Here is a 23,183-nt window from a genome sequence, read left to right as displayed (position 1 = left end):
ACAGTAACAGCCAGCACAGGCCGGAGGGGCAGACATCCGACTCGGGCCTCCGTCCGACCCCGAGAGTTACAACAGCTCACCCCAAATTCTGCCACAACACCCTGATCAGTGGTCATTCATTCCTTCATTCATTCATTCATTCATTCATTCATTCGTCATTCAGGGCAGAGTCCCACCTGTTTTGAGCACCACACTTTTAGATAAAAATAATAATAATAATAATACTGGGGTTGGCTGTTTTGCTTGTTATTTTGGCATTAATACATGTCACATATCAGTTTGCAAATAATGTAAAAAATAAATAAAAATAAATGTCATGGAGTTAATAAAGACGCATACAAACATGGTCTCTTTTTTGTTTTCTTGAGTAAAGCAGCTCCAAAATGCAGGTGCTTCAGCCTAGCTCAGTGCTTTCTGTGGTGGTGGGGCAAGCCAGCAGAAAATACAGTGTGTTGCACCTGATTGGCTCATTTTTCTGTCATGACTGTCTTAGTTTTCTGTCCCTCATGGGACAGTACGTCATCCCCAATTCTGAAGGTAGAGCTCGAAAATTTTGCCCCTTGGGTTCTGCCATAGAGTTATATTAGAAGTGCCCATCCAAGAAGGCTCAAGGTCATTGGCCACAGATAGAATGACATAAAATCACGTTATATCAACAGTAGCTTTGATTGGACTGATCAACATCTTACTTTCAAAGTCTTAGCTAGCAGTGATCATCAGTTGTCAACAATCTACTGGGAAATCCTTTTTAATCCTTGTCATATGAAGAGAAATAATGAAGAGAAATTACAGATAAAATGTATCGGTGCTCATCGGCCATTGTGCATAAACATTACACAACAAGTTTTGGGTTCCGGAACTCCAATTTGAGCAGCAGCAGCTGAAAAATGAGCTCCTACAAATATTGAAATTTACATGGTTTTTAGAGTGAAGTACATCGGAAAAAAGCAAAAGAAAACTGCAAGACTGAATAGGAGAAAAAACAAGCAACAAACAAAGAAGATAGGCTTTTGAAAAATAACTATTTTTCATAAAATTGTAGTTATCTTAGCAAGCTGAATTGTTTACCAGTTGCTAAGCAGTTGCTAGGGACTCTTTTGGAAGAAGCTAGCTAGCTAATGAAGAACAACAAAGAATATCTAGTTAACAGAAGAAAAGAAAGAGAAAATCAGGACAGAAGAAAAAGGATATCAAAGTGAAACAGTTCTCTAAAGACACAGGAGACAATAATACAAGAAACAACACTTCTGTAGCTTGTCAACTATGTGTCTGTCTATCCCTGTTCTCTCCTCTCTGCACAGGCCATACAAACGCTTCACACCGCGTGGCCGCTGCCACTCTAACCTGGTGGTCCCAGCGCGCACGACCCACGTGGAGTTCCAGGTCTCCGGCAGCCTCTGGAACTGCCGGTCTGCAGCCAACAAGGCTGAGTTCATCTCAGCCTATGCTACCCTCCAGTCCCTAGACTTCCTGGCGCTGACGGAAACATGGATTACCACAGATAACACTGCTACTCCTACTGCTCTCTCTTCGTCTGCCCACGTGTTCTCGCATACCCCTAGAGCATCGAGCCAGCGGGGTGGTGGCACTGGAATCCTCATCTCTCCCAAGTGGACATTCTCTCTTTCTCCCCTGACCCATCTGTCTATCTCCTCATTTGAATTCCATGCTGTCACAGTTACCAGCCCTTTCAAGCTTAACATCCTTATCATTTATCGCCCTCCAGGTTCCCTTGGAGAGTTCATCAATGAGCTTGACGCCTTGATAAGTTCCTTTCCTGAGGATGGCTCACCTCTCACAGTTCTGGGTGACTTTAACCTCCCCACGTCTACCTTTGACTCATTCCTCTCTGCCTCCTTCTTTCCACTCCTCTCCTCTTTTGACCTCACCCTCTCACCTTCCCCCCCTACTCACAAGGCAGGCAATACGCTTGACCTCATCTTTACTAGATGCTGTTCTTCCACTAATCTCATTGCAACTCCCCTCCAAATCTCCGACCACTACCTTGTATCCTTTTCCCTCTTGCTCTCATCCAACACTTCTCACTCTGCCCCTACTCGGATGGTATTGCGCCGTCCCAACCTTCGCTCTCTCTCTCCCGCTACTCTCTCCTCTTCCATCCTATCATCTCTTCCCTCTGCTCAAACCTTCTCCAACCTATCTCCTGATTCTGCCTCCTCAACCCTCCTCTCCTCCCTTTCTGCATCCTTTGATTTTCTCTGTCCCCTATCCTCCAGGCCGGCTCGGTCCTCCCCTCCTGCTCCGTGGCTCGACGACTCACTACGAGCTCACAGAACAAGGCTCCGGGCAGCCGAGCGGAAATGGAGGAAAACTCGCCTCCCTGCGGACCTGGCATCCTTTCACTCACTCCTCTCTACATTCTCCTCTTCTGTCTCTGCTGCTAAAGCCACTTTCTACCACTCTAAATTCCAAGCATCTGCCTCTAACCCTAGGAAGCTCTTTGCTACCTTCTCCTCCCTCCTGAATCCTCCTCCCCCTCCCCCCCCCCCTCCTCCCTCTCTGCGGATGACTTCGTCAACCATTTTGAAAAGAAGGTTGACGATATCCGATCCTCGTTTGCTAAGTCAAACGACACCGCTGGTCCTGCTCACACTGCCCTACCCTGTGCTTTGACCTCTTTCTCCCCTCTCTCTCCAGATGAAATCTCGCGTCTTGTGACGGCCGGCCGCCCAACAACCTGCCCACTTGACCCTATCCCCTCCTCTCTTCTCCAGACCATTTCCGGAGACCTTCTCCCCTTCCTCACCTCGCTCATCAACTCATCCTTGACCGCTGGCTACGTCCCTTCCGTCTTCAAGAGAGCGAGAGTTGCACCCCTTCTGAAAAAACCTACACTCGATCCCTCCGATGTCAACAACTACAGACCAGTATCCCTTCTTTCTTTTCTCTCCAAAACTCCTGAGCGTGCCGTCCTTGGCCAGCTCTCCTGCTATCTCTCTCAGAATGACCTTCTTGATCCTAATCAGTCAGGTTTCAAGACTGGGCATTCAACTGAGACTGCTCTTCTCTGTGTCACGGAGGCTCTCCGCACTGCTAAAGCTAACTCTCTCTCTGCTGCCTTTGATACTGTGAACCATCAGATCCTCCTCTCCACCCTCTCCGAGTTGGGCATCTCCGGCGCGGCCCACGCTTGGATTGCGTCCTACCTGACAGGTCGCTCCTACCAGGTGGCGTGGCGAGAATCTGTCTCCGCACCATGCGCTCTCACCACTGGTGTCCCCCAGGGCTCTGTTCTAGGCCCTCTCCTATTCTCGCTATACACCAAGTCACTTGGCTCTGTCATATCCTCACATGGTCTCTCCTATCATTGCTATGCAGACGACACACAATTAATCTTCTCCTTTCCCCCTTCTGATAACCAGGCGGCGAATCGCATCTCTGCATGTCTGTCAGACATATCAGTGTGGATGACGGATCACCAGCTCAAGCTGAACCTCGGCAAGACGGAGCTGCTCTTCCTCCCGGGGAAGGACTGCCCGTTCCATGATCTCGCCATCACGGTTGACAACTCCCTTCTGTCCTCCTCCCAGAGTGCTAAGAACCTTGGCGTGATCCTGGACAACACCCTGTCGTTCTCCACTAACATCAAGGCGGTGACCCGATCCTGTAGGTTCATGCTCTACAACATTCGCAGAGTACGACCCTGCCTCACACAGGAAGCGGCGCAGGTCCTAATCCAGGCACTTGTCATCTCCCGTCTGGATTACTGCAACTCGCTGTTGGCTGGGCTCCCTGCCTGTGCCATTAAACCCCTACAACTCATCCAGAACGCCGCAGCCCGTCTGGTGTTCAACCTTCCCAAGTTCTCTCACGTCACCCCGCTCCTCCGCTCTCTCCACTGGCTTCCAGTTGAAGCTCGCATCCGCTACAAGACCATGGTGATTGCCTACGGAGCTGTGAAGGGAACGGCACCTCCATACCTTCAGGCTCTGATCAGGCCCTACACCCAAACAAGGGCACTGCGTTCATCCACCACTGGCCTTCTGGCCCCCCTACCTCTGAGGAAGCACAGTTCCCGCTCAGCCCAGTCAAAACTGTTCGCTGCTCTGGCACCCCAATGGTGGAACAAGCTCCCTCACGACGCCAGGACAGCGGAGTCAATCACCACCTTCCGGAGACACCTGAAACCCCACCTCTTTAAGGAATACCTAGGATAGGATAAAGTAATCCTTCTACCCCCCCCTTAAAAGATTTAGATGCACTATTGTAAAGTGGTTGTTCCACTGGATATCATAAGGTGAATGCACCAATTTGTAAGTCGCTCTGGATAAGAGCGTCTGCTAAATGACTTAAATGTAATGTAAATGTAAGTTGGAAATCGTAAATTCAACAATGAGTCGTTTGGAAGGAATAGGTGGCTAACTGCAAGCGTTGTAAAGAAACCACTAACATTAGCCTGCTACTCAATGGAGTGGCTGAGTTTTTTTTCTGAGTTACCACCATAAATCCAGAGAATGCCAGACTTTGATGACATAATTTGCCTACAAAGGCCACCTTCACAAGGTGAGTCCAAAAATGTCTTGTATGCTGTTGCATAAATTATTAAATATGCCAGGGATAAATGTATACTGTGGCTAAGAAATTAATACTAAGTGTATGTTGTGTAGTAAGCTGTTAGTAGTCCATGTGCCTCACCCTAATAATTTGGTCTATTTTCACCTCTTAAATCGCCTACTGTTCTAACTTGGTGGTGCACGTCGTCGCTTGCTCATTGTCTTAATCGCCTCTTATGCCATAATTTGTACATCTCAATTGTCAGTAGAAACCATATTTAAGCAAGTCAGCCATATCAGCTGTTTTTTAAAAGGCAGTAAATGAGGCTGAATGAACCGTAGCAGTACTAAGGTGTAGGCCCTAACAGTTTGTCACTGTTTCAGTGCAATTAATGTATTGTTTAGTGTTGTGTTGTGGCTTTGCTGACATGCATCCCACATTTTTTTGTTGTTTGCCCCACAAAGATTTACATGCTAAAATCGCCACTGGGTGGGCCTATGCCATCCCATGGCTTTGCCCCTGCCCAGTCATGTGAAATTCATAGATTAGGGCCTAATGAATGTATTTTAATTGATTGATTTCCTTCTATGAACTATAACTCAGTGAAATCTTAGAAATTGTTGCATGTTGCGTTTATATTTTGTTCCGGTTACGATCCAGGTGTGCAAAGCCCTTAGATACTTACCCAGAAACACTCATAGCTTTAATCACTGCCAAAGGAGTGAATGCTTTATGAAAATTAGATATTTCTGTATTTCATTTTCAATAAATGTACAATTTCTAAAAACATGTTTTCACTTTGGGGCATTGTGTGTAGATAGGTGAGATTTTTGAATTTATGTAATCCATTTTGAATTCAGGCTGTAACACAACAAAATGTGGCATAAGTCAAGGGGTATGAATACTTTCTGATGGCACTTTAGCTACTCCAGTGTTTATAATTAATGTATAAATAAATACAGTGAAACTCTTGGCGATGTATTCATCTCTGTCTGTCTGTCATTACACATCAGGTCCAGAAAGCGCAGACGCACATTCTCCTGACACAGATAGCACACAGGATAATACACATCTAATAAGACGGTGCACCCACCAGTGTTCTCATCAACCTCCAATATATGTGAACAGCACCTCGAGGTCAGCGAGGTGTGTCGCCGCCTCGTCTGTGATGCAGTTGTACCTCAAGTCCAGACCTGTCAATCAACAACACACCTGGAATAACAACACACGTGTGCATCTCAATATCTCGACTTCCTCTACCTGCACTGATCAGAGAGAACGAGACAGGTGAAAACATGATATCCCCGTGCTTCCATGCGTTCACCTATCCTATTCACTCACTTCTCAGAGCAGATGGATGTTCCCACTTGAGGCTTGTGTTAGAATGCAGCCAATACAAGCTATGTGTTGTCTCAACAGTAAACATGACCTAGCTACCTGTAACTGAGTCGTTGTCTCAGAGGGGTCTGGACCGTTTGAGTGTGATGTTTCTACGGAATGCAGACAGACATGCTGGGGTTGGTCAAACTCCTGAAGGAAAAGTGAACGCCAGTACAAGAAGTTGCTTTTGCGGCTAGAAAATGAACTGCATGATGCTGCGAACCTACCCTGCCTTCCCCTCCATCTCACGCAGGACTTCTAAAATGTATCTATTGGCTGGTAGTTGTTTTTCTTGGCAGATAGATTAGTAAACAAACTTCTGTAATATTACCCATAGTAGAGAGACGAGGCTAGCTGCGAATATAAAAAACACCAGGCCTAGGACGAGAATAAAATGTTTACGTTCCTATGGCAACAGGCGCTGGGAAAACGGAAGGGGAAACGGGCGCCAACACTCATTACAATTAATTCTCTGAAATTGTTTTTTAAAAAATCAACAGTATTTAAAAACGTTAACTCTCTTTAATCCACAATGATGTGAAATTGCATCCTAGTGGTGCATCTATAAATATACTGAAATGTTGTGGAAAGGATGAGAAAGCCCAGAGATTTCAGATATTTATTCCTCAGAATAAAGAATATAGCTGTTTATTTAAAGAAAAGAAAAAGTTGACTTTTCATAAATATCCATCCTATCTCAATATAACCTCTAGCTTATACATAAGCCCCATGTTACTGAGACGTGGGTTTAAAACCAGAACAATGAACAGAGAACCATCAGAGAAATGCAAGCCAGCATACGGTGAGAGCCTGGCTTTTCTGTGGGTACGTCCTCAGTGACTCTCACTTAACTATATACAGCAATTAAAAACATACCAGAAAAATAAAACACTTTTAGATCAGAGATGGAGAGAATTACATGACATATCAACGTTTGTCAACATCGCCACTACTCACACAGTTCTATATCTGACTACAGCTGATTCATATGTGATCCAGTCGAAACGGCAGACCGACTCCAAGCCTGAGAGAGTAACATTAGGGTCTGGGTTAGGGGTCAGAGTTGTTCAAGTCAGGGGTCAGGGCAGAGGTCGTTGTCCAATGTTCTAATGATGATGATCTGCTCTATATTTTCGGCGGGGGAGACTGGGGAAGAGAAGGAGAGGGAAGATGTATGCAGCTGCTCCACTAGAACACAGAGAGGGTTAGGGCTCAAGTTAGGGGTCGCGGGCTCAAGGTTGTCTGGTTCCTCGGGGTCGGGGTTGTCGGGTTCGGGGTTGTCAGGTTCCTCGGGTTCCTCGGGATCTGGGTTGTCTGGTTCCTCGAGCACAGGGCTGGGCGCGTCGCGGGAGATCATTCCCTGGTGATCAATAGGAATGTTGTGGAGGAGAGCACCTTCTGGAACATCCACTGGAGAACGAACACACACAAGTTAAAGAGATTGAACGAGATCTTAAGCACTTACAAACTTGAAACATATTGTACGCTTTGGAATTCGTAACATATCATGCGAATTGCAGAACGTAACATATCATACAAAATGGATGACGTACACAATAGTAAACAATTTTCAGGGGCCTGTTTTGGCTCGTGAGCACTACTTTCAAAACTACTAGCTGAAATTATACAAAACCTTTATAACATAGATACAGTGCATTCGGAAAGTATTCAGGACACCACCTTTTCTACATTTTGTTACGTTTTTTTTCCCTTATCAATCTACACACAATACCCCATAATGACGCATTATTGAAAATGTACATTTTAAAAAAAAACGGAAATTTGACATTTACATAAGTATTCAGACCCTTTACTCAGTACTTTTTTGAATTACATTTTGCAGCGATTACAGCTTTGAGTCTTCTTGGGTATGATGCTACAAGCTTAGCACACCTGTATTTGGGGAGTTTCTCCCATTCTTCTCTGCAGATCCTCTCAAGCGCTGTCAGGTTGGATGGGGAGCGTTGCTGCACAACTATTTTCAGGACTCTCCAGAGATGATCAATCGGGTTCAAGTCTGGGCTCTGGCTGGGCCACTCAAGGACACTCAAGAGACTTGTCCCGAAGCCACTCCTGTGTTGTCTTGGCTGTGTGCCTAGGGTCATTTTCCTGTTGGAATGTGAACCTTCGCCCCCAGTCTGAGGTCCTGAACGCTCTGGAGCAGGTTTTCATCAAGGATCTCACTCTTTCCCTCGATCCTGACTAGTCTCCCATTCCCTGCCGCTGAAAAACATCCACACAGCATGATGCTGCCATCGCCATGCTTCACCGTAGGGATGGTGCCATGTTTTCTCCAGACGTGACGCTTGGCATTCAGGCGAAAGAGTTCAATGTTGGTTTCATCAGACCAGAGCATCTTGTTTCTCATGGTCTGAGAGTCCTTTAGGTGCCTTTTGGCAAACTCCAAGTGGGCTGTCATGTGCCTTTTACTGAAGAGTGGCTTCCTTCTGGCCACTCTACCATAAAAGGCCTGATTGGTGGAGTTCTGCAGAGATGGTTGTCCTTCCATTATAGCCTGTAACGTAACAAAATGTGGAAAAGGTCTGAATACTTTCCGAATGCACTGTATATAGTGCCTTGCAAAAGTATTCAGAACCCTTGGATTTCTTCACATTTGATTGATTGATTGATTGATTGATTGAGTTTATTTAATTTTTACAGGGACAGTGCACATTAATCAACGTTTCAGTAAAAGTGCCGGTTTTAGCCACCCGGCTAATTTTCAACCGCAGTCCCTGGGCAGGTTATTAAAAACAATTACAATATAGACAATCATTGAACAGTGAGCACACGCAGAGTAACATAGGACAAGCAAGACATAGCATACAGACAGAGCAACATAGGACAAGCAAGATGTAGCATACAGACAGAGCAACATAGAACAAAAAGCAACAAGACAAAATCCATAAAAGCAACAAAGTGTTTCCACACCTCACAAGCTACAGACAACAGACAACATTGTGTTAAAACGTTGGATTAAAATAGATAAGTATTCAGACCCTTTGTTTAGGCAAACCTAAATGAGTTCAGGAGTAAAATTTGGCTTAACAAATCACATATTAAGTTACATGGACTCACTGTGTGAAATGATAGGGGTTGACAATTTTTTTGCCAAAATGCAATTTGGATTTTTTTGTGTGTGCTATATTGACAGTAAATATAGCAATTATATGATAAGGGAACAACATTCCCACCTTTTTCATTGTCAATAATTCAATTTTGCTCATATTCTTGAGACACAAAAATCAACCAAATCTGCTAAATACTGTGATTGAAGAAAAATAGTTCAGGTTCATTATCATTTCTACCTGGTCTTAGTTGTTTAAATTCAGGCAATATATCATATCATATACACATATATACATATACATATTAGTACAAGTCAAAAGTTTGGACACACCTACTCATTCCAGGGATTTTCTTTATGTTTACTATTTACTAGAATAATAGTGAAGACAGCAAAACTATAAAATAACACATATGGAATCATGTAGTAACCAAAAAAGGGTTAAACAAATCTAAATATATTTCATATGAGATTCTTCAAAGTAGCCACCCTTTGCCTTGATGACAGCGTTGCACACTCTTGGCATTCTCTCAACCAGCTTCATGAGGTAGTCAACTGGAATGCATTTAAACTAACAGGTGTGCCTCGTTAAAATTAATTTGTGGAATTTCTTTCCCTCTTAACGCGTTTGAGCCAATCAGTTGTGTTGTGACAAGGTAGGGGTGGTATACAGAAGATATCCCTATTTGGTAAAAGACCAAGTCTGTATTATGGCAGGAACAGCTCAAATAAGCAAAGAGAAACGACGATCCATCATTACTTTAAGACATGGTCAGTCAATCCGGGAAATGTCAAGAACCTTGAAAGTTTCTTCAAGTGCAGTCACAAAACCCATCAAGCACTATAATGAAACTGTCTCTCAGGAGGACCGCCACAGGAAGACCCAGAGTTACTTCTGCTGCAGAGGGTAAGTTCATTAGAGTTAAGTGCACCACAGATTGCAGCCCAAATAAAAGCTTCACAGAGTTCAAGTAACAGACATCTCAAGATCAACTGTTCAGAGACTGCGTGAATCAGGCCTTCATGGTCCAATTTCTAAAATAGCACAAATATGAAGAGACTTGCTTGGGCCAAGAAACACGAGCAATGGACATTAGACCGGTGGAAATCTGTCCTTTGGTCTAATGAGTCCAAATTTGAGATTTTTGGTTTTTTATTTTAATTTTACTTACTTAATTTAACTAGGCAAGTCAGTTAAGAACAAATTCTTACTTTCAATGACGGCCTAGGAACAGTGGGTTAACTGCCTTGTTCAGGGGCAGAACGACAGATTTTTACCTTGTCAGCTCGGATTCAATCTTGCAACCTTTCGGTTACTAGTCCAACGCTCTAACCACTAGGCTACGTGCCGCCCCACGATTCTGGTTCTAACCACAGTGTCTTTGTGATACACAGAGTAGGTAAACGGATGATCACCGCATGTGTGGTTTCCACCGTGAAGCATGGAGAAGGGGGTATGATGGTGTGGGATGCTTTGCTGGTGACACTGTCTGTGATTTATTCATAAGGCACACTTAACCAGCATGGCTTCCACAGCATTCTGCAGTGATACGTCATCCCATCTGGTTAGCGCTTAGTGGGACTATCATTTGTTTTTCAACAGGACAATGACCCAACACACCTCCAGGCTGTGATGTCTTCATGGCCGAGCAGCCACACAAGTTCACCATGCACAGTGCCAAGCGTTGGCTGGAGTGGTGTAAAGCACGCTGCCATTGGACTCTGGAGCAGTGGAAACGCGTTCTCTGGAGTGATGAATCACGTTTCACCATCTGGCAGGCCCGACGGAGGAATCTGGGTTTGGCGGATGCCAGGAGAACGCTACCTGCCCGAATGCATAGTGCCAACTGTAGTTTGGTGGAGGAGGAATAATGGTCTGGGGTTGTTTTTCATGGTTTGGGCTAGGACCCTTAGTTCCATTGAAGGGAAATCTTAACACTGCAGCACACAATTACATTGTAGACAATTCTGTGCTTCCAACTATGTGGCAACAGTTTGGGGAAGGCCCTTTCATGTTTCAGCATGACAATGCCCCCGGGCACAAGGCGAGGTCCATAAAGAAACAATTTGTCGAGATCGGTGTGGAAGAACTTGACCGGCCTGCAGAGCCCTGTCCTCAACCGCATCAAACATCTTTGGGATAATTTTGGAACGCAGACTGCGAGCCAGACCTAATCACCCAACATCAGCGCCCGACCTCACTAATGATTTTGTAGCTGAATGGAAGCAAGTCCCCGCAGCAATGTTCCAACATCGAGTGGAAAGCCTTCCCAGAAGAGTGGAGGCTGTTATAGCAGTAAAGGGGGGACCAACTCCATTTTAATGCCCATGATTTTGGAATGAGATGTTTGACGAGCAGGTGTCCACATACTTTTGGTCATGTTCTGTGGGTATAATATATATATCACGACCCACCAGTTGAGAATCCCTGACCTAAATGACAGAGTAAAAAATAAAAATACAAATATACAGAATAAAAATATTCCAAAACATGCACCTTGTATGCAACAAGGCACCAGTAATACTGCAAAAAAAGACAGTAAAGGAACACACTTTTTGGTCTAAATGCAAAGCCTTATGTTTGGCGCAAATCCAACAACACATCACTGAGTAACTGCCTCCTTATTTTCAAGCATGGTGGTGGATGCATCACGGTATGGGTATGCTTGACATTGGTAAATACTGGGGAGTTTTTCAGGATAAAAAGAAACGGGATACAGATAAGCACAGGCCAAATTCCTAGAGGACTGGGAGAGGAAGTCACCTTTTAGCAGGCAATAACCTACAACACAAGGCCAAATCTACACTGGAGTTGCTTACCAAGAAGACAGTTAATGTTCCAAGTTACAGTTTAGAATTAAAACTCCTTGAGAATCTATGGCAAGTATTGAAAATCGCTGTATAGCCATGATCCCCAACATCTTTACAGAGCTTGAAGAATTTTGAAAAGAATAATGGCCAAATATTGCACAATCCAGTTGTGTAAAGCTCTTAGAGACTTACCCAAGAAGACTCACAGCTGTAATCGCTGCCAAATGTGCTTCTAACAAACATGTACGTATTCAGCTCCTTCAGTCAAGACGCGAATACTATATTTTAGTAATGACATTTTTAGATTAAAAAAATAAAACAAAAGTATTGTGTAGATTTTGGACAATGTATTTCTTTTTTAATCCCACTTTGTAACACAATAAAATGAAGAATAATTTTGCAAGGCAGTGTAGATGGTAAAAAAGATAGAAGACACAGACAGACAGAATCTCACCTAAGTGTTGTCTCTCTTGGTGTTTCTTCAGGCTGCTCATGCCAGCGTAGGTGTTTCCACACAGCTCACATGTCACACGCTGCTTAACAGCTGGATCTCCACCTACACACACACCACACATCCCCTCATTCTCTACAACTAGGGCCAGGACTCTTTCCTGGTCAAGTCACACAGTCATGAAAAGCAAAGGGCCATATCTATAATCTCCATATAAACTCCTTTATCAGTCTATCCCTTCTTCTTCATCCTCTTATTTACCTACACCTCTCTCTCCACTTCCCTCTCTCCAACCTCTCTCTCCAACCTCTATCTCCAACCTGTGTTTCCTCCTCACTCTGTCCAACCTGTTTCCTCCTCACTCTGTCCAACCTGTTTCCTCCTCACTCTGTCCAACCTGTGTTTCCTCCTCACTCTGTCCAACCTGTGTTTCCTCCTCACTCTGTCCAACCTGTGTTTCCTCCTCACTCTGTCCAACCTGTGTTTCCTCCTCACTCTGTCCAACCTGTGTTTCCTCCTCACTCTGTCCAACCTGTGTTTCCTCCTCACTCTGTCCAACCTGTGTTTCCTCCTCACTCTGTCCAACCTGTTTCCTCCTCACTCTGTCCAACCTGTGTTTCCTCCTCACTCTGTCCAACCTGTGTTTCCTCCTCACTCTGTCCAACCTGTGTTTCCTCCTCACTCTGTCCAACCTGTTTCCTCCTCACTCTGTCCAACCTGTTTCCTCCTCACTCTGTCCAACCTGTGTTTCCTCCTCACTCTGTCCAACCTGCGTTTCCTCCTCACTCTGTCCAACCTGTGTTTCCTCCTCACTCTGTCCAACCTGTGTTTCCTCCTCACTCTGTCCAACCTGTTTCCTCCTCACTCTGTCCAACCTGTGTTTCCTCCTCACTCTGTCCAACCTGTGTTTCCTCCTCACTCTGTCCAACCTGTGTTTCCTCCTCACTCTGTCCAACCTGTTTCCTCCTCACTCTGTCCAACCTGTGTTTCCTCCTCACTCTGTCCAACCTGTGTTTCCTCCTCACTCTGTCCAACCTGTTTCCTCCTCACTCTGTCCAACCTGCGTTTCCTCCTCACTCTGTCCAACCTGCGTTTCCTCCTCACTCTGTCCAACCTGCGTTTCCTCCTCACTCTGTCCAACCTGCGTTTCCTCCTCACTCTGTCCAACCTGTGTTTCCTCCTCACTCTGTCCAACCTGTGTTTCCTCCTCACTCTGTCCAACCTGTGTTTCCTCCTCACTCTGTCCAACCTGTGTTTCCTCCTCACTCTGTCCAACCTGTGTTTCCTCCTCACTCTGTCCAACCTGCGTTTCCTCCTCACTCTGTCCAACCTGCGTTTCCTCCTCACTCTGTCCAACCTGCGTTTCCTCCTCACTCTGTCCAACCTGTGTTTCCTCCTCACTCTGTCCAACCTGTGTTTCCTCCTCACTCTGTCCAACCTGTGTTTCCTCCTCACTCTGTCCAACCTGTGTTTCCTCCTCACTCTGTCCAACCTGTGTTTCCTCCTCACTCTGTCCAACCTGTGTTTCCTCCTCACTCTGTCCAACCTGTTTCCTCCTCACTCTGTCCAACCTGTTTCCTCCTCACTCTGTCCAACCTGTTTCCTCCTCACTCTGTCCAACCTGTGTTTCCTCCTCACTCTGTCCAACCTGTGTTTCCTCCTCACTCTGTCCAACCTGTGTTTCCTCCTCACTCTGTCCAACCTGTGTTTCCTCCTCACTCTGTCCAACCTGTGTTTCCTCCTCACTCTGTCCAACCTGTGTTTCCTCCTCACTCTGTCCAACCTGTGTTTCCTCCTCACTCTGTCCAACCTGTGTTTCCTCCTCACTCTGTCCAACCGGTTTCCTCCTCACTCTGTCCAACCTGTGTTTCCTCCTCACTCTGTCCAACCTGTGTTTCCTCCTCACTCTGTCCAACCTGTGTTTCCTCCTCACTCTGTCCAACCTGTTTCCTCCTCACTCTGTCCAACCTGTGTTTCCTCCTCACTCTGTCCAACCTGTGTTTCCTCCTCACTCTGTCCAACCTGTGTTTCCTCCTCACTCTGTCCAACCTGTGTTTCCTCCTCACTCTGTCCAACCTGTGTTTCCTCCTCACTCTGTCCAACCTGTGTTTCCTCCTCACTCTGTCCAACCTGTGTTTCCTCCTCACTCTGTCCAACCTGTGTTTCCTCCTCACTCTGTCCAACCTGTGTTTCCTCCTCACTCTGTCCAACCTGTGTTTCCTCCTCACTCTGTCCAACCTGTGTTTCCTCCTCACTCTGTCCAACCTGTGTTTCCTCCTCACTCTGTCCAACCTGCGTTTCCTCCTCACTCTGTCCAACCTGCGTTTCCTCCTCACTCTGTCCAACCTGCGTTTCCTCCTCACTCTGTCCAACCTGTGTTTCCTCCTCACTCTGTCCAACCTGTGTTTCCTCCTCACTCTGTCCAACCTGTGCTTCCTCCTCACTCTGTCCAACCTGTGTTTCCTCCTCACTCTGTCCAACCTGTGTTTCCTCCTCACTCTGTCCAACCTGTGTTTCCTCCTCACTCTGTCCAACCTGTGTTTCCTCCTCACTCTGTCCAACCTGTGTTTCCTCCTCACTCTGTCCAACCTGTGTTTCCTCCTCACTCTGTCCAACCTGTTTCCTCCTCACTCTGTCCAACCTGTGTTTCCTCCTCACTCTGTCCAACCTGTTTCCTCCTCACTCTGTCCAACCTGTGTTTCCTCCTCACTCTCTCCACTCCAGGGCAGAAACCCTTCTAGAACACAGTAGATATACTAATAACTAACAGACAGTGATGGATTTGACAGCTGGACACTTCGCGCTTGTCACTCACTCACTCACTCACTCACTCCGTTGCTGTTACTATTTATTTACCTAAGCTGCTCAACCATGTCACTCCTCACTTTAACGCATTCCATAGTCTATACTGTATACTCTTACTGTGATATATTGCAAACATGAATATTTTCTTATTTTACTACTTTTTATAACTTGTGTATTTGTTTTATAAATGTGTATTGCACGGTTGAGGAGCACTTGCAACTAAGCATTTCATTGTACCATTTACACCCTGTATCCAGTGCACGTGACCAAAACACTTTGATTTGATCTTTTCCCTTGGATAGATTCATGAAGTCAATGTTGTCGGTTCCCACGTGTGTGCGTTACGTAGACTCACCGGTGTGGATGCGAGAGTGTTTGTTGAGTTCTCGTTTGGTAATGAAGGCCCTCTGACACACCTGACATTCGTGTGGCGCTTCACCTGGAAAACACACGGACAACCACACATCAGAGTAGACAGGAGCCCATGCTCGCTCACACACACACTTCACTGGTAAGGTTTCTCTTTGCTTCAGTGGGTTACCTGTATGTTTGCGTTTGTGTGTGATGAGAGAAGAAGAGACGGAGAAGGCCATCCCACAGGTGTCACATTGGTAAGGTTTCTCTCCTGTGTGGATCCTCATGTGATAGGTCAGAGTGCTGGCCTGGGCAAAACCCTTCCCACACCTTTCACACACATACGGCTTCTCTCCACTGTGCTTCCTATATGGACACACACACACACACACACACACACACACACACACACACACACACACACACACACACACACACACACACACACACACACACACACACACACACACACACACACACACACACACACACACACACACACACACACACACACACAGAGATAGATGAACTCACATTCTGCTTCTCTCCACTGTGCTTCCTATATAGACACACAGATAAGTCTCTCACTGTTGCCGCTTGTTATAGACCCCTCCTCAGCCCCATCTGTGCCCTGGACACCATATGTGAATTAATTGCCCCCCATTTATCTTCAGAGTTAGTACTGTTAGGTGACCTAAACTGGGATATGCTTAACACCCCGGCCATCCTACAATCTAAGCTAGATGCCCTCAATCACAAACAAATTATCAAGGAACCTACCAGGTACAACCCTAAATCTGTAAACACGGGTACCCTCATAAATATGATCCTGACCAACCTGCCCTCTAAATACACCTCTGCGGTCTTCAACCAGGATCTCAGCGATCACTGCCTCATTGCCTGCGTCCGTAATGGGTCCGCGGTCAAACGACCACCCCTCATCACTGTCAAATGCTCCCTAAAACACTTCAGCGAGCAGGCCTTTCTAATTGACCTGGCCCGGGTATCCTGGAAGGATATTGATCTCATTCCATTAGTAGAGGATGCCTGGTTATTCTTTAAAAGTGCCTTCCTCACCATCTTAAATAAGCATGCCCCATTCAAAAAATGTGGAACTAAGAACAGATACTGCCCTTGACCAGCACAAAAACATCCTGTGGCATACCGCATTAGCATCGAATAGCCCCCGCGATATGCAACTTTTTAGGGAAGTTAGGAACCAATATACACAGGCAGTTAGGAAAGCAAAGGCTAGCTTTTTCAAACAGAAATTTGCATCCTGTAGCACAAACTCAAAAAAGTTCTAGGACACTAAGGTCCATGGAGAATAAGAGCACCTCCTCCCAGCTGCCCACTGCACCGAGGCTAGGAAACACTGTCACCACCGATAAATTTACGATAATCGAGAATTTCAATAAGCATGTTTCTACGGCTGGCCGTGCTTTCCACCTGGCTACCCCCAACAGCTCTGCCTCCCCCATTTCTCCTTCACCCAAATCCAGATAGCTGATGTTCTGAAAGAGCTACAAAATCTGGAGCCCTACAAAACAGCTGGGCTAGACAATCTGGACCCTCTCTTTCTAAAATTATCTGCTGCAATTGTTGCAACCCCTATTACTAGCCTGTTCAGCCTGTTCTGAGATCCCTAAAGATTGGAAAGCTGCCGCAGACCTATGTCTATCCTACCCTGCCTTTCTAAAGTCTTCGAAAGCCAAGTTGACAAACAGATCACCGACCATTTCGAATTCCACCATACCTTCTCCGCTATGCAATCTGGTTTCCGAGCTGGTCATGGGTGCACCTCAGCCACGCTCAAGGTCCTAAACGATATCATAACCGCCATCGATAAAAGACAGTACTGTGCAGTCGTTACCATCGACCTGGCCAAGGCTTTCGACTCGGTCAATCACCGCATTCTTATCGGCAGACTCGACAGCCTTGCTTTCTCAAATGACTGCCTCGCCTGGTTCATCAACTACTTCTCAGATAGAGTTCAGTGTGTCAAATCAGAGGGCCTGGACCTCTGGCAGTCTCTATGGGGGTGCCACAGGGTTCAATTCTCGGGCCGACTCTTTTCTCTGTATATATCAATGATGTCGCTCTTGCTGCTGGTGATTCTCTGATCTACTTCTACGCAGACGACACCATTCTGTTAGAGGTCGACCGTTTAATTTGCATGGCCGATTAATTAGGGCCGATTTCAAGTTTTCATAACAATTGGTAATCAGCATTTTTGGACGCCGATTATGGCCGATTATATTGCACTCCACGAGGAGACTGCGTGGCAGGCTGACCACCTGTTACGCGAGTGCAGCAAGGAGCCAGGGTAAGTTGCTAGCTAGCATTAAACTTATCTTATAAAAAACTGTCAATCTTAACATAATCACTAGTTAACTAGGGGCGGCAGGTAGCCTAGTGGTTAGAGCGTTGGACTAGTAACCGAAAGGTTGCAAGATCAAATCCCCGAGCTGACAAGGTAAAAATCTGTCGTTCTGCCCCTGAACAAGGCAGTTAACCAACTGTTCATTGAAAATAAGAATTTGTTCTTAACTGACTTGCCTAGTTAAATAAAGGTAAAAATAAAATAAAAACTACACATGGTTGATGATAGTTTATCTAGCTTGTCCTGCGTTGCATATAATCAATGCGGTGCCTGTTAATTTATCACTCTCTTGCGTTCTGTGCAAGCAGAGTCAGGGTATATGCAGCAGTTTGGGCCGCCGTAATGTTGTAATTGTCATTATTACAAATACCGATTAATCGGTATCGGCTTTTTTTGGTCATCCAATAATCGGCATCGCCTCTTTTTTTTGGGCCTCCAATAATCGGTATCGGCGTTGAAAAATCATAAATCGGTCAACCTCCACATTCTGTATACTTCTGGCCCTTCTTTGGACACTGCGTTAACAAACCTCCAGATGAGCTTCAATGCCATACAACACTCCTTCCATGGCCTCCAACTGCTCTAAAATGCAAGAAAAACTAAATGCATGCTCTTCAACCGATCGCTGCCCGCACCCGCCCGCCCGTCTAGCATCACTACTCTGGACGGTTCTAACTTAGAATATGTGGACAACTACAAATACCTAGGTGTCTGGTTAGACTATAAACTATCCTTCCAGACTCACATTAAGCATCTCCAATCCAAAATTAAATCTAGAATCGGCTTCCTATTTCGCAACAAAGCCTCCTTCACTTATGTTGCTAAACATAGCACGTTTTACGAGGGTATCCTACCGATCCTTGACTTCGGCAATGTCATTTACAAAATAGCCTCCAACACTCTACTCAGTAAATTTGATGTAGTCCCCATATACTACCCACCACTGTGACCTGTATGCTCTCGTTGGCTGGCCCTCGCTTCATATTCGTCGCCAAACCTACTGGCTCCAGGTCATCTATAAGTCTGTGCTCGGTAAAGCTCCGTCTTATCTCAGCTCACTGGTCACCATAGCAACACCCACCCGTAGCACACGCTCCAGCAGGTATATTTCACTGTTCATCCCAAAAGCCAACTCTTCCTTTGGCCGCCTTTCCTTCCAGTTCTCTGCTGCCAATGACTGGAACAAATTGCAAAAATCACTGCAGCTGGAGATTTACATCTCCCTCATTAACTTTAAGCATCAGCTGTCAGAGCAGCTTACCGATCATTGCACCTGTAGACAGCCCATCTGTAAATAGCCCACCCAACTACCTCATCCCCATATTGTTATTTTTTTGGGGTCTTTTGCACCCCGTATCTCTACTTGCACATCATCTGCTGCACAGTGTTAATGCTAAAATTGTAATTATTTCACCACTATGGCCTATTTATTGCCTTACCTCCCTAATCTTACTACATTTGCACACACTGTATATAGATTTTTGTATTGTGTTATTGACTGTACGTTTGTTTATCCAATGTGTAACTCTGTGTTTGTGTCGCACTGCTTTACTTTATCTTGGCCAGGTCGCAGTTGTAAATGAGAACTTGTTCTCAACTGGCCTACCTGGTTAAATAAAGGTGAAAAAAAAAGATAAACACAAATAGGTCTTCTTTCCACACAGTCCTACCTGCTGTGTATCTTGTAGTTAGATGAGGTAGCGAACTGCAGCCCACATTGTTCACAGGTGTAAGGCTTCTCTTCTCCATGGTACATTCTACAGTGAGCCACCAACTGACACTTCTGGGTAAAACCCTTGTCACACTGAGAACATGCAAACGGCTTCTCTCCTAGAAAGGCAGAGAGACAGTAAGGGTCCCACCTGTGTGTATGCTTGGTGTGTGTGTGTGTCTCACCTGTGTGTATGCTTGGTGTGTGTGTGTGTGTGTGTGTGTGTGTGTGTATCTCACCTGTGTGTATGCGGAGGTGAGTCTTGAGCTGGTTTCCCTGTGTGAAGGCTCTGGAACAGAAGAGACACTGGAAAGGTTTCACTCCTTTATGGATCCTCATGTGTCTCCTCAGACTACTGATCTCAGAGAACTCTTTGTTACACTCAGCACACACCGGCTTCACTTTCACCTGTTGGTTCTTCAACACAGCCTTCCCCTTGTCATCTCCCTCATCCCCCTCTCCATCGCTCGATCTGTTCTCCTTCCGTTTCCCTCTTCCTCTGCCCCTCCCTCGCTTTCCTCCTCTCCTCTCTCCACTACTCATCCTCTTCCTCTTGACAAGTTTCAGTGACGATGTGCTGAGGTCTGTCTGGTTCTCCTCGACGATCTGAGGGTCTGACGCTTCTAACAACAGATCCCTACCCCTTCCTCTCCCTCTCCCCCTGCCTCTCCCCCTGCCCCTCCCCCTGCCCCTCTGGGGCTGAGTGACTTTTGCGTCACCTGGGATGTCGTCATGGCTAGCTGATGTTTGGTTACTTGGCAAGGTTTGGTTTCCAGGTGAGGTCTGGTTTCTAGGTGTGGCCTTGGGCTTTCTTCCCTTCCTCTTCCTGGCTCCTCTCCGGGGGGATGTTGGGGGGCTTGGGGAGGGAGGGATGTACTCTGGATCTTCCCTCTCTTCCTCCTCCCCCCTCATTCCTTCCCTCTCCTCCTCTACCAAGCTCACTCCAGAAAGGCAGGACAGAGGTTCGATTGTCTCTGGGCTGGGGGGTAAGAGAGGGGAGGAGTGTGAGGGAGCGGAGGGGTTGTGTGGGGCTGATTCTATCCTCGTCTCCTGTCGGCTGTCTGTCTTGTCTTTCAGGAGACACTCCGCCTCCCTCATCCCCAGGAACACTGCCGCTCTCAGCACGGCCTCAGACCCCTCACTGTTATGGTCAACCACAGATCAACAAGAGAGCAATAACAACAATATTGTATTATACATAGTTATTGTGACACTAATATTGTGGTGTAGTCGTATTATTCAGGGGAATTGGTGAATAGTGGAGCTTACACACCTTTTGATTTGGTGAATAGTGTTTCCACACCTATTGCTAAATTAGCCTTGTACACACCAGTGTAGTGATGTACCGACCTGTCAGTGTGTAGTTCTCCAGTATAGATGTATTTCAGCAGGGTGTCCAGGGCCTGCTCACTGACAAACTCAGGGTTAAGGGTCGTGACCTGGTGACCTCTGTCAGGCAGTGCCGAGAAGAACCCGCTGAATGCCGCCAGGACATTACGGTGCGCTCGGAACAGTGTGTCACCCACAACGACTGTGATGTCACACAGAACGTTGCTTTCCCGCTGCCAACGCAGCTGCTCCAACAGGTGCTCGCTGTGGGCCTGCTGTGACATCACTGCTTCACGCCGGGGTCAAACTGCCTGGAGGATAATTCATTTCAATGAGGTTGTTTAACTATTAGTTCTTTACCTATACTAATAAAACTTTATGGCATAGGAGGTTGTGTGCTTGCAAGGTTGTTTCTGGTTAATATGAGTAATTTTTCACTGACAGTGCAGGCTAGGACAGGGCCAACATCAGACTGACAGTATTTAAAACGTTTCTCTTTTATGCTAATTGAATATATTACTACCAGTCTTTTAAAAACCTTGTCCCGTGTTACTATTTCACTTTTATTTAACTAGGCAAGTCAGTTAAGAACAAATTCTTATTTACAATGACGGCCTATCAAAAGGGCTCCTGCAGGGACAGGGGCCTGGGATTAAAATAAATAAATACAATAAAATATAGGACAAAACACACATCAAAACGAGACAACACTACATAAACAACAACATAGCAAGGCAGCAACACAAAACATGGTAGCAGCACAAAACATGGTACAAACATTAATGGGCACAGACAACAGCACAAAGGGCAAGAAGGTAGAGACAATAATACATCACACAAAGCAGCCACAACTGTCAGTAAGAGTGTCCATGATTGAGTCTTTGAATGAAGATATTGAGATAAAACTGTCCAGTTTGAGTGTTTGTTGCAGCTCGTTCCAGTCGCTAGCTGCACCGAACTGAAAAGAGGAGCGACCCAGGGATCTGTGTGCTTTGGGGACCTTTATCAGAATGTGACTGGTAGAACAGGTGTTGTATGTAGAGAATGAGGGCTGCAATAGATATCTCAGATAGGGGAGAGTGAGGCCTAAGAGGGTTTTATAAATATACAGAGATGACCAGTTTACAGAGAAGTATAGAGTGCAGTGATGTGTCCTATAAGGAACATTGGTGGCAAGCATTCATCAAAAATATTTAAAACATTTGTACATGTCCATCTTTTCTCTACCAAAATATTTGTCTTATCTATTCATCTAGCTACTATTGCCATTGTTCTTGTTGGTTCTTTACTTGTCTCCCCCCAGCAGTATATAGCTACATTTACATAAATACACATACTCACCCTTTATAATAGCGTTATTGTTTGGTTGAAAATACCAGGTGTTGTTCTGTTGGGATAAAATGAAGTGATTGAAATGAATACACATTACGGAAACACTCATCTCATCATACTCTGTAGCTACACAGTAGATGCCAGAGTAACGTTAACGTTATGAAAATAAAAGTTCATCACAAATCCTACGATGGCTTACTGCACCCACTCCACGCAAATCAGCTACATTTTATTTTACCATGATTATATCAATGACATTGTGAATGATTTTTGATTCAATAACTATTCTTGTATACTGGGCAGATAAACGTTTATGGAGCTTGAAACCATTTACTTAATGTGAAGTTTAGCTAGGTTAGGCCCACTTGGTTATCGACGATGAGCGCACTAACGTTAATAACAAAGGGCTCTTATTTCGAAATGCGACGAGGAGTGCGCGGTAAACTGCGTGGGGAAGTTTTAAAATGACCGGGCATTCGGTTGCGTAATCACACGGATACATATAACATTAAAACATATTAAATGTAGAAATTAAGCACAGAAACGTGTGTAAAATGACAATACCTTATAATCCCTTTGATTGAGTAGCCATTTTATGATGACGTCACAGCATGACTAGTCTCGCGAAGTTTGGAACTAGAGAGCGATAGTATTTTATTTATTTATTTAATTGAACCTTTATGTAACTAGGCAAGTCAGTTAAGAACAAATTATTATTTACAATTACGGCCTACCAAAAGGCGTCCTGCGGGGACGGGGGCTGGGATTAAAAATAAATATAGGACAAAACACACATCACGACAAGAGAGACCTAAAACAACAACATAGCATGGTAGCTGCACAAAACATGGTACAAACATTATTGGGCACAGACAACAGTACAAAGGGCAAGGTAGAGACAACAATACATCACGCAAAGCAGCCACAACTGTCAGTAAGAGTGTCCATGATTGAGTCTTTGAATGAAGAGATTGAGATAAAACTTTGTTACAGCTCGTTCCAGTCGCTAGCTGCAGCGCCATAGTAATGGCGTATTTTGTGAATT

The 23,183-nt window shown here is 45.3% G+C and overlaps 1 protein-coding gene across 3 annotated transcripts; it reads right to left on the bottom strand.

The window, feature by feature from the left end:
• Positions 1 to 6,500: 6,500 nt before the first annotated feature.
• On the bottom strand, positions 6,501 to 23,160 carry LOC106590491 (myoneurin). Of its 3 annotated transcripts, none has more exons than XM_014181578.3 (9): positions 22,703 to 23,140; positions 22,148 to 22,193; positions 20,828 to 21,113; positions 19,717 to 20,618; positions 19,437 to 19,596; positions 15,571 to 15,749; positions 15,385 to 15,468; positions 12,228 to 12,329; positions 6,501 to 7,305 (listed from the first exon to the last, which is right to left on the bottom strand). In XM_014181578.3, the coding sequence occupies exons 3-9, from the start codon at positions 21,088 to 21,090 to the stop codon at positions 6,968 to 6,970; spliced, it is 2,028 nt and encodes a 675-aa protein (XP_014037053.1). In that variant the 5' UTR covers positions 21,091 to 21,113; positions 22,148 to 22,193; positions 22,703 to 23,140; the 3' UTR covers positions 6,501 to 6,967. The 3 variants fall into 3 exon arrangements, with proteins under 3 accessions (XP_014037053.1, XP_014037052.1, XP_082826895.1); XM_014181577.3 differs by having other exon boundaries at positions 20,828 to 21,117; positions 22,703 to 23,135; XM_082970769.1 differs by lacking the exon at positions 6,501 to 7,305 and adding an exon at positions 7,312 to 8,410 and having other exon boundaries at positions 20,828 to 21,117; positions 22,703 to 23,160.
• Between the last annotated feature and the right edge of the window lie 23 nt (positions 23,161 to 23,183).

This window comes from Salmo salar, chromosome 29 (assembly GCF_965601325.2).
Source record: "Salmo salar chromosome 29, fSalSal1, whole genome shotgun sequence".
NCBI lineage: Eukaryota > Metazoa > Chordata > Actinopteri > Salmoniformes > Salmonidae > Salmo > Salmo salar.
This window is presented reverse-complemented; position numbering and strand designations above follow the sequence as displayed.